This window comes from Oncorhynchus mykiss, chromosome 29, assembly GCF_057628025.1.
Source record: "Oncorhynchus mykiss isolate SJ-2025 chromosome 29, ASM5762802v1, whole genome shotgun sequence".
NCBI classification, from domain to species: Eukaryota; Metazoa; Chordata; class Actinopteri; order Salmoniformes; family Salmonidae; genus Oncorhynchus; species Oncorhynchus mykiss.
This window is the reverse complement of record NC_143050.1, coordinates 7,675,611-7,687,961: the sequence shown is the minus strand read 5'-3', so window position 1 is coordinate 7,687,961 and position 12,351 is coordinate 7,675,611. Positions and strand designations below refer to the sequence as shown.

Below are 12,351 nucleotides of genomic sequence, written 5' to 3'. Positions count from 1 at the left end.
GACTTTTATTACAGTCACTACCATCATGGGACTTTTATTACAGTCACTACCATCATGGGACTTTTATTACAGTCACTACCATCATGGGGACTTTTATTACAGTCACTACCATCATGGGACTTTTATTACAGGCACTACCATCATGGGGACTTTTATTACAGTCACTACTATCATGGGACTTTTATTACAGTCACTACTATCATGGGACTTTTATTGCAGTCACTACCATCATGGGACTTTTATTACAGTCACTACCATCATGGGGATTTTTATTACAGTCATGGGACTTTTATTAAGTCATGGGACTTTTATTACAGTCACTACCATCATGTCACTACCATCATGTCACTACCATCATGGGGACTTTTATTACAGTCACTACCATTACGGGACTTTTATTACAGTCACTACCATCATGGGGACTTTTATTACAGTCACTACTATCATGGGACTTTTATTACAGTCACTGCCATCATGGGACTTTTATTACAGTCACTACCATCATGGGACTTTTATTACAGTCACTACCATCATGGGGACTTTTATTACAGTCACTACTATCATGGGACTTTTATTACAGTCACTGCCATCATGGGACTTTTATTACAGTCACTACCATCATGGGACTTTTATTACAGTCACTACCATCATGGGACTTTTATTACAGTCACTACCATCATGGGGACTTTTATTACAGTCACTACCATCATGGGGACTTTTATTACAGTCACTACCATCACGGGACTTTTATTACAGTCACTACCATCATGGGGACTTTTATTTCAGTCACTACCATCATGGGGACTTTTATTACAGTCACTACCATCATGGGACTTTTATTACAGTCACTACCATCATGGGGACTTTTATTACAGTCACTACCATCATTGGGACTTTTATTACAGTCACTACTATCATGGGACTTTTATTACAGTCACTGCCATCATGGGACTTTTATTACAGTCACTACCATCATGGGACTTTTATTACAGTCACTACCATCATGGGGACTTTTATTACAGTCACTACCATCATGGGGACTTTTATTACAGTCACTACCATCACGGGACTTTTATTACAGTCACTACCATCATGGGGACTTTTATTTCAGTCACTACCATCATGGGGACTTTTATTACAGTCACTACCATCATGGGACTTTTATTACAGTCACTACCATCATGGGACTTTTATTACAGTCACTACCATCATGGGGACTTTTATTACAGTCACTACTATCATGGGACTTTTATTACAGTCACTGCCATCATGGGACTTTTATTACAGTCACTACCATCACGGGACTTTTATTACAGTCACTACCATCATGGGACTTTTATTACAGTCACTACCATCATGGGGACTTTTATTACAGACACTACCATCATGGGACCTTTATTACAGTCACTACCATCATGGGGACTTTTATTACAGACACTACCATCATGGGGACTTTTATTACAGTCACTACCATCATGGGACTTTTATTACAGTCACTACCATCATGGGACTTTTATTACAGTCACTACCATCATGGGACTTTTATTACAGTCACTACCATCATGGGACTTTTATTACAGTCACTACCATCATGGGGACTTTTATTACAGTCACTACCATCATGGGACTTTTATTACAGTCACTACCATCACGGGACTTTTATTACAGTCATGGGACTTTTATTAAGTCATGGGACTTTTATTACAGTCACTACCATCATGTCACTACCATCATGTCACTACCATCATGGGGACTTTTATTACAGTCACTACCATTACGGGACTTTTATTACAGTCACTACCATCATGGGGACTTTTATTACAGTCACTACTATCATGGGACTTTTATTACAGTCACTGCCATCATGGGACTTTTATTACAGTCACTACCATCATGGGACTTTTATTACAGTCACTACCATCATGGGGACTTTTATTACAGTCACTACTATCATGGGACTTTTATTACAGTCACTACCATCATGGGACTTTTATTACAGTCACTACCATCATGGGACTTTTATTTCAGTCACTACCATCATGGGGACTTTTATTACAGTCACTACCATCACGGGACTTTTATTACAGTCACTACCATCACGGGGACTTTTATTTCAGTCACTACCATCACGGGGACTTTTATTACAGTCACTACCATCATGGGGACTTTTATTACAGTCACTACCATCACGGGGACTTTTATTACAGTCACTACCATCATGGGGACTTTTATTACAGTCACTACTATCATGGGACTTTTATTATTTGTTTTATTTTTGTGTTTCAGCATTCAAACCCAAATAATTGAAACCGAAAAGTAAAACAGTGATTCAATTTTTTTATAATCGAACTGAAACCGAACCGAAGTCAAAAAGCACTAATCGCTCAACACAACTAGTAATTCAATAGTGAACATGTAGGAATTGTAGGTATGTGTCGATTTTAAGTAGTAGATACCCAAAAGCTCAGTAGTTGGCCTCCCGAGTGGCGCAGCGGTCAAAGGCACTGCATCTCAGCACTAGAGGCATCACTACAGACACCCTGGTTTGATTCCAGGCTGTATCACAACCGGCTGTGATTGGGAGTCCTATAGGGTGCCACCCAACTGGCTAAGCGTCGTTCGGGTTTGGCCGGGGTAGGCCGTCATTGTAAATAAGAATTTGTTCTTAACTGACTTGCCTAGTTAAATAAAGTTTTTAAAAAACACAGTTGTCAATAAGGGAGAATGATGTACTGATTTGAGTAGGAAATATGTCATGTTAACCAGTAATGAAACATGCCAATTTATCACTCATGACAAAATACTACATAAATCACTACAGGTTTACTACACATCTCAATAGCAATCCATTACAAAAACCAGTCGGATTGGTGCAGTAATTCAACAATACTTTTTCATGAGTGCAGAACATGTATAATCCCCCCCCCCACCCCACCCACACACACACACACACACACACACACACACACACACACACACACACACACACACACACACACACACACACACACACACACATTTTACTATCCTTGTGGGGACCAAACAATTCCCTAACCCCTAAATTTAACCCTTAACCTAACCTTAATCCTCACCTTAATCCCAAACCTAAACTTAAACCTAAACCTAACCTTAAACCTAACCCTAATTGCAACCCTAACCCTAAACCTAACCCTTAATTAAGCCTAAAAAAGCCTTTTTCCTTGTGGGGACTGGCAAAAATGTAAGTGTGTATTTGTCCTTGTGAGAAATCCTCATAGTGACAAGCACACACCTACAGGCATACACACACCTACAGGCATAAACACACCTACAGGCATACACACATCTACAGGATCCAGGCACACATAAACACACAAATACTCAAACACACATTCATAAACAAACACATTGATAAACAAACAAATTCATAAACAAACACATTCATACACAAACACATTGTTTAAATAAACACATTCAAAAACAATCTCACTCATCCACACTAACACTAACACACACTATCTAGCCTAAAGCGCGTGGCCCCAGATTTCAGAACATGTTAAGGTTCATCTCGGTTCAGTTGGACAGAAAGAATCCGACAGGACTAAGTCTCTTGCCCTGTCGTTTGACAGAAGTGTTTACAGCATAAACAACAACAATAAAGAAACACGTGTGTGTGTGTGTGTGTGTGTGTGTGTGTGTGTGTGTTTCTGTGTTGCAGTCTTACCGGAGCCTGCGGGGGACATTCTGCGTTTGGACAGGCCCACTGAGCGAGGAGAACCACGGTTGGTCAGAGGAGCGGACATTTTACCATAGGCCATTGACTTCATCACACGACACTCTGAAACAACAGAAGATTTTTTTTTGAATGATTAAGACACTGTTTTAGTTATGCTTAGGAGCCTTGCTCAATGGCACAACGGCAGTAGGTGGCATCCCTCCAACTGCTAGCGAACACAGTTCATCATCTAATATGTGATTCCCCCACCAGACCTGGGATTAGAACAACTCTCTGGTCCCTGGTCTGTCTCTTTAACAACTCTCTGGTCCCTGGTCTGTCTCTAACAACTCTCTGGTCCCTGGTCTGTCTCTATAACAACTCTCTGGTCTCTGGTCTGTCTCTCTAACAACTCTCTGGTCACTGGTCTGTCTCTAACAACTCTCTGTTCCCTGGTCTGTTTCTCTAACAACTCTCTGGTCCCTGGTCTGTCTCTATAACAACTCTCTGGTCCCTGGTCTGTCTCTCTAACAACTCTCTGGTCCCTGGTCTGTCTCTCTAACAACTCTCTGGTCCCTGGTCTGTCTCTAACAACTCTCTGTTCCCTGGCCTGTCTCTCTAACAACTCTCTGGTCCCTGGTCTGTCTCTATAACAACTCTCTGGTCCCTGGTCTGTCTCTATAACAACTCTCTGGTCCCTGGTCTGTCTCTCTAACAACTCTCTGGTCCCTGGTCTGTCTCTAACAACTCTCTGTTCCCTGGTCTGTCTCTCTAACAACTCTCTGGTCCCTGGTCTGTCTCTCTAACAACTCTCTGGTCCCTGGTCTGTCTCTAACAACTCCCTGGTCCCTGGTCTGTCTCTCTAACAACTCTCTGGTCCCTGGTCTGTCTCTCTAACAACTCTCTGGTCCCTGGTCTGTCTCTAACAACTCTCTGGTCCCTGGTCTGTCTCTCTAACAACTCTCTGGTCCCTGGTCTGTCTCTCTAACAACTCTCTGGTCCCTGGTCTGTCTCTCTAACAACTCTCTGGTCCCTGGTCTGTCTCTCTAACAACTCTCTGGTCCCTGGTCTGTCTCTAACAACTCTCTGGTCCCCGGTCTGCCTCTAACAAATCTCTGGTCCCTGGTCTGCCTCTAACAAATCTCTGGTCCCTGGTCTGCCTCTAACAACTCTCTGGTCCCTGGTCTGCCTCTAACAACTCTCTGGTCCCTGGTCTGTCTCTCTAACAACTCTCTGGTCCCTGGTCTGTCTCTAACAACTCTCTGGTCCCTGGTCTGTCTCTAACAACTCTCTGGTCCCTGGTCTGTCTCTAACAACTCTCTGGTCCCTGGTCTGTCTCTCTAACAATTCTCTGGTCCCTGGTCTGCCTCTAACAACTCTCTGGTCCCTGGTCTGTCTCTCTAACAACTCTCTGGTCCCTGGTCTGTCTCTAACAACTCTCTGGTCCCTGGTCTGTCTCTCCAACAACTCACTTGTTATTTGTTATTTAGTCCTGCCGTACATACCTACACGTACACTACGGTCAAAAGACGCAGGCCTCCTAATTGTCCCTACAATTTCTAAGCAAACAGCTGGAGGCAGGGCTTTCTCCTATAGAGCTCCATTTTTGTGGAATGGTCTGCCTACCCATGTGAGAGACGCAGACTCGGTCTCAACTTTTAAGTCTTTATTGAAGACTCATCTTTTCAGTAGTACCTTTGATTGAGTGTAGTCTGGCCCAGGAGTGTGAAGGTGAACAGAAAGACACTGGAGCGACGCACATTGCTATCTCTGCCTGGCCGGTTCCCCTCTCTCCACTGGGATTCTCTGCCTCTAACCCTATTACAGGGGCTGAGTCACTGGCTTGCTGGTGCTCTGCCATGTCGTCCCTAGGAGGGATGCGTCACTTGAGTGGGTTGAGTCACTGACGTGATCTTCCTGTCTGGGTTGGCGCCCCCCCATGGGTTGTGCCGTGGCGGAGATCTTTGTGGACTATACTCAGCCTTGTCTCAGGATGGTAAGTTGGTGGTTGAAGATATCCCTCTAATGGTGTGGGGGCTGTGCTTTGGCAAAGTGGGTGGGGTTATATCCTGCCTGTTTCGGCCTGTCCGGGGGTATTGTCGGATAGGGCCACAGTGTCTCCCGACTACTCCTGTCAGTAGTTTATGTGTCGGGGGCTAGGGTCAGTCTGTTATATCTGGAGTATTTCTCCTGTCTTATCGGGTGTCCTGTGTGAATTTAAGTATGCTCTCTCCAAATGTCTCTCTCTTTCTCTCTTTCTATCTCTCTCTCAGAGGACCTGAGCCCAAGGACCATGACTCAGGACTACCTGGCCTGATGACTCCTTGCAGTCCAGTCCACCTGGCCGTGCTGCAGCTCCAGTTTCAACTGTTCTGCCTGCAGCTATGGAACCCTGACCTGTTCACCGGACGTGCTACTTGTCCCAGACCTGCTGTTTTCAACTCTCTAGAGACAGCAGGAGCGGTAGAGATACTCTGAATGATCAGCTATGAAAAGCCAACTGACATTTACTCCTGAGGTGCTGACTTGCACCCTCGACAACCATTGTGATTATTATTATCTGACCATGCTGGTTAGCTATGAAAATTTGAACATCTTGGCCATGTCCTATTATAATCTCCACCCGGCACAGCCAGAAGAGGACTGGCCACCCCTCATAGCCTGGTTCCTCTCTAGGTGTCTTCCTAGGTTCTGGCCTTTCTAGGGAGTTTTTCCTAGTCACCGTACTTCTACACCTGCATTGCTTGCTGTTTTGGGTTTTAGGCTGGGTTTCTGTACAGCACTTTGTGACATCAGCTGATGTAAGAAGAGCTTTATAAATACATTTGATTGATTGATTTATCTGGTTCCTGGTCTGTCTCTCTCTCTAACAACTCTCTGGTCCCTGGTCTGTCTCTCTAAAGTCTAGCCAGCGGTTCCCAAACTTTTTCACGAAGGTTCCCCTTACAGCATTCACGACACAAACTGTTCACAGCCCTCTTGTTGGTGAAGTTTGGAGGTTTGCAGGTTTAACGCTTATTTCCTGCCATTCTACACATTGTATCATGTGTTGCAAATAATAATTTTTCAGTTTTAAAGCAAATTTTCTTGCAATTCTAATGATTTTGCCATGTCTACTGTGCATTCATGTGATATATGAGTGTTTCAAACATTACAACAAACTCTATGGGCTAAAAAAATCTAGCTACAAAACATTAGCCGACATGGGCTAGTTGATCTGTACATTTCTGACAAGATGTAAATAACTCTCAGTTACCTGATTAATCAGTTTAATCGCGTAATACTAATTACAGAGAATCTTTGATAAAAAAACTAAAAGTCTTCATTTAATGATAGTATAGACACGACCGTGACATGATGAGGAAAACCTACAACACAACAGCACCCAACAGTTTGTGAACCACTGCTGTAGGATAAGGAGGGAGACTTTTCCTTCACAAGTTCATGAAACACATTTTGAATTATTCCTAGAGTATGTGCGTGAGGTCGGGGTGAGTCTCGACCCCTAAAATTATGACATTAGAGTGTGTCAAAGTGATGACAGCATGTCAGAGAGAAGGTGCTGAATTAGGGAGATGGTGAGAGGTGGTAAGCTGTGTGTGTGTGTGTGTGTGTGTGTGTGTGTGTGTGTGTGTGTGTGTGTGTGTGTGCGTGCGTGCGAGCGTGAGTAGCACAAACCACAAGCAGTATTTTAACCTAGAAGATAGCAGCTGTAAATGCTAGATTTTATTATCTAATTTAAACACAGCATTAAGGGGTTTGACTGAATTGAGTCCATAGACCTTTGCAGAGAGTCGCCGGCATCATCAGCCACCAGGCACCAGTCTCCCCAAAATGGAGGGCAGTATGGCTTCGACTTCAACCATCTGACACTCCATTACAGCTCAAAGAGTCGCCCAGTCACTCAAATAAGATACACATTCCAAAGTCTCAGCCCGTAACCAGTCGCCCAGTTTGACTCAGTTCTTCTGCGCCGTCGATGCCATCTTGGCTCTGAGAGACTGGCCTTGGGCAGACTTCGTCGGTTCCAGTCTGTTCCAGTCGCCCCTTTGTTAAGCCAGACTACATTTGTTTAAAAGAAACTAGGACTTCAAGTGGCTCTGACTGATCCGTAGGAGGAGAAAAATCATTCTGATTAACTTAGACTTAATACCAATCCTCCTTCTCTCTCTCTCTATCTGTCCATCTCTGTCATCTGTTTCTGTATTTCATTCTGTCTTCCACTTCATTTACCCCCCCTTTCTATCTCACGTCCGGTCCATCTCTCTAGTCTGTCTCTCCTCCCTTAGAAACTGAGAGGAAACAGGGAGGGAAAAAAGCAATGCTGTGAAGATTGGAGGGAGGTGTGTACGCGAGAGACTGGTGGGACGAGTGTGTGTGTGTGTGTGTGTGTGTGTGTGTGTGTGTGTGTGTGTGTGTGTGTGTGAGAGAGAGAGAGAGATGAGGGGTTGGCAGAATGTTCTGTTCTACAGTTGGACACAGAGGAGAGCGGAGGAAGATATTCAATCCAATCTACAGGCACTGAATTGAAACATTAAACTGAAATACAAAAACAAGAGATCTGAGCAAGATGGTGCACTGTACTTTTCAAATAGCACACACACACATAAACAGTGTACTACTTAAAATAATTGTGTATTATAGGACGAGGGGTCTGGACATTTGAAAAGCACAGAGGGTGTTACACACTGAACAACATAACAATGACACACACAGGGAGGAGAGGAGAGGAGAGGAGAGGAGAGGAGAGGAGAGGAGAGGAGAGGAGAGGAGAGGAGAGGAGAGGAGAGGAGAGGAGAGGAGAGGAGAGGCCGTCAGGCTACGAGATGGATCAAGAGGGATGTCAGTTAGTGTCACATTAGAACTCCCATCTGAAAAAGAGAGAGAGAGACAGAGACACAGAGAGAGAGACAGACAGCGACAGAGACAGAGAGAGAGAGAGACAGAACGACAGAGAGACAGAGATAGAGACAGACAGGGAGAGAGACAGAGAGAGAGAGAGAGAGAGACAGAACGACAGAGAGGGAGACAGAGGGAGAGACAGAGATAGAGACCCCACAGACACAAACAGAATCCATAGAGCCCCAGGACAGCAACAAAATGAGACCCAAACATATCATGAGAAAACAAAAAGATAATTACTTGACACATTGGAAAGAATTAACAAAACGAGAATGCTATTTGGCCCTAGCAGAGAGTACACAGTGGCAGAATACCTGACCTCTGTGACTGGCCCAAAATGAAGTAAATCTTTGACTATGTACAGACTAGGTAGCAGAAAGACAGGCTATGTGCTCACTGCCAACAAAATAAGGTGAAAACTGAGCTGCACTTCCTAACCTCTTGCCAAATGTATGACCATATTAGAGACACATATTTACCTCAGATGACCCACAAAGAATTCGAAAAACAAATCCAATCTTGATAATATCCCATATCTACTGGGTGAAATTCCACAGTGTGCATCACAGCAGCAAGATTTGTGACCTGTTGCCACCAGAAAAGGGCAACCAGTGAAGAACAAACACCATTGTAAATACAACCCATATTTATGTTAATTTATTTTCCATTTTTTACTTAACTATTTGCACATTGTTACAACACTGGATATAGACATTATGTGACATTTGAAATGTCTTTATTATTTTCAAACTTTTGTGAGTGTAATGTTTTACTGTACAATGTTTATTGTTTATCATCTACTTCACTTGCTTTGGCTATGTTTCCCATGCCAATAAAGCCGCCTGAATTGAAATTGAATTCAGACAGACAGACAGACAGACAGACAGACAGACAGACAGACAGAGAAGGTAGGAAGATGGAAAGAAAGCAGGTGGGTGGGAGAAAATGAGAAGAAGAGAGAGGGGGATTAAGATATAAAGAGATGTGTAGACACAGATCGGAGGCCAATGTTCAGCCTGGTGCAAGGGAACTCTCTTTGTGTGGTTCGTTGCATGCTGGACAATGTTTAGTGGGGCACTCAGGGAGAGTGTAAGAAGGGCCTAAGGGTAGTTAATGGAACACACCACAGTCTGTTGTTCACAGGGGGAGGGAGGGAGGGAGGGAGGGAGGGAGGGAGGGAGGGAGGGAGGGAGGGAGGGAGGGAGGGAGGGAGGGAGGGAGGGAGGGAGGGAGGGAGGGAGGGAGGGATATTGATGTTGTGTAACACAGCAATGTGGTGGTCATTTTGAAAATGGATGAGGGGAGAGAAGGAGAGAAATAAAATATTTAGTAAAAGAATCAAGACAATGTCAGATCAGGAGAATGTGAAGTCAGGAGAATGTGAAGTCAGGAGAATGTCAGATCAGGAGAATGTCAGGTCAGGAGAATGTCAAGTCAGGAGAATGTGAAGTCAGGAGAATGTGAAGTCAGGAGAATGTCAGATCAGGAGAATGTCAGGTCAGGAGAATGTGAAGTCAGGAGAATGTCAGATCAGGAGAATGTCAGGTCAGGAGAATGTCAGGTCAGGAGAATGTCAGGTCAGGAGAATGTCAGGTCAGGAGAATGTCAGGTCAGGAGAATGTCAGGTCAGGAGAATGTCAGATCAGGAGAATGTCAGATCAGGATAATGTAAGGTCAGGAGAATGTCAGATCAGGAGAATGTCAGATCAGGAGAATGTCAGGTCAGGAGAATGTCAGGTCAGGAGAATGTCAGATCAGGAGAATGTCAGGTCAGGAGAATGTCAGATCAGGAGAATGTCAGATCAGGAGAATGTCAGGTCAGGAGAATGTCAGGTCAGGAGAATGTCAGGTCAGGAGAATGTCAGATCAGGAGAATGTCAGATCAGGAGAATGTCAGGTCAGGAGAATGTCAGGTCAGGAGAATGTCAGGTCAGGAGAATGTCAGGTCAGGAGAATGTCAGGTCAGGAGAATGTCTGATCAGGAGAATGTCAGATCAGGAGAATGTAAGGTCAGGAGAATGTCAGATCAGGAGAATGTCAGATCAGGAGAATGTCAGGTCAGGAGAATGTCAGGTCAGGAGAATGTCAGATCAGGAGAATGTCAGATCAGGAGAATGTCAGGTCAGGAGATTGTCAGGTCAGGAGAATGTCAGATCAGGAGAATGTCAGGTCAGGAGAATGTCAGATCAGGAGAATGTCAGATCAGGAGAATGTCAGGTCAGGAGAATGTCAGGTCAGGAGAATGTCAGGTCAGGAGAATGTCAGATCAGGAGAATGTCAGGTCAGGAGAATGTCAGGTCAGGAGAATGTGAAGTCAGGAGAATGTCAGATCAGGAGATTGTCAGATAAGGAGAATGTCAGATCAGGTCAGGAGAATGTCAGGTCAGGTCAGGAGAATGTCAGATCAGGAGAATGTCAGGTCAGGAGAATGTCAGGTCAGGAGAATGTCAGGTCAGGAGAATGTCAGATCAGGAGAATGTCAGGTCAGGAGAATGTCAGGTCAGGAGAAAGTGAAGTCAGGAGAATGTGAAGTCAGGAGAATGTCAGATCAGGAGAATGTCAGGTCAGGAGAATGTCAGATCAGGAGAATGTGAAGTCAGGAGAATGTGAAGTCAGGAGAATGTGAAGTCAGGAGAATGTCAGATCAGGAGAATGTCAGGTCAGGAGAATGTGAAGTCAGGAGAATGTCAGATCAGGAGAATGTCAGGTCAGGAGAATGTCAGGTCAGGAGAATGTCAGGTCAGGAGAATTTCAGGTCAGGAGAATGTCAGGTCAGGAGAATGTCAGATCCGGAGAATGTCTGATCAGGAGAATGTAAGGTCAGGAGAATGTAAGATCAGGAGAATGTCAGATCAGGAGAATGTCAGATCAGGAGAATGTCAGGTCAGGAGAATTTCAGGTCAGGAGAATGTGAGATCAGGAGAATGTCAAGTCAGGAGAATGTCAGGTCAGGAGAATGTCAGGTCAGGAGAATGTCAGGTCAGGAGAATGTCAGATCAGGAGAATGTCAGATCAGGAGAATGTCAGGTCAGGAGAATGTCAGGTGAGGAGAATGTCAGATCAGGAGAATGTCAGGTCAGGAGAATGTCAGGTCAGGAGAATGTGAAGTCAGGAGAATGTCAGATCAGGAGATTGTCAGATAAGGAGAATGTCAGATCAGATCAGGAGAATGTCAGGTCAGGTCAGGAGAATGTCAGATCAGGAGAATGTCAGGTCAGGAGAATGTCAGGTCAGGAGAATGTCAGGTCAGGAGAATGTCAGATCAGGGGAATGTCAGGTCAGGAGAATGTCAGGTCAGGAGAATGTCAGATCTGGAGAATGTCAGGTCAGGAAAATTTCAGGTCAGGAGAATTTCAAGTCAGGAGAATGTCAGATCAGGTGAATGTCACATCAGGAGAATGTCAGGTCAGCAGAATGTCAGGTCAGGAGAATGTCAAGTCAGGAGAATGTCAGGTGAGGAGAATGTCAGGTCAGGGGAATGTCAGATCAGGAGAATGTCAAGTAAAGTCAGGAGAATGTCAGATCAGGAGAATGTCAGATCAGGAGAATGTCAGTTCAGGAGAATGTCGGTCAGGAGAATGTCAGGTCAGGAGAATGTCACAAAAGGAGAATGTCAGTTCAGGAGAATGTCGGGTCAGGAGAATGTCAGATCAGGAGATTGTCAGATCAGGAGATTGTCAGATCAGGAGAATATCAGGTCAGGAGAATGTCAGGTCAGGAGAATGTCCGATCAGGAGAATGTCAGGTCAGGAGAA

The 12,351-nt window shown here is 44.4% G+C and overlaps 1 protein-coding gene across 1 annotated transcript in view; it reads right to left on the bottom strand.

Annotated features, from left to right (window-relative positions):
• Positions 1-12,351, bottom strand: part of dclk1a (doublecortin-like kinase 1a) — a 192,430-nt gene that overhangs the window by 102,423 nt on the left and 77,656 nt on the right. Inside the window, exon 5 of the mRNA XM_036967389.2 lies at positions 3,704-3,817. Within this exon, the coding sequence (XP_036823284.2) occupies positions 3,704-3,817 (114 nt within the window). The remainder of the gene's footprint in view (positions 1-3,703; positions 3,818-12,351) is intronic.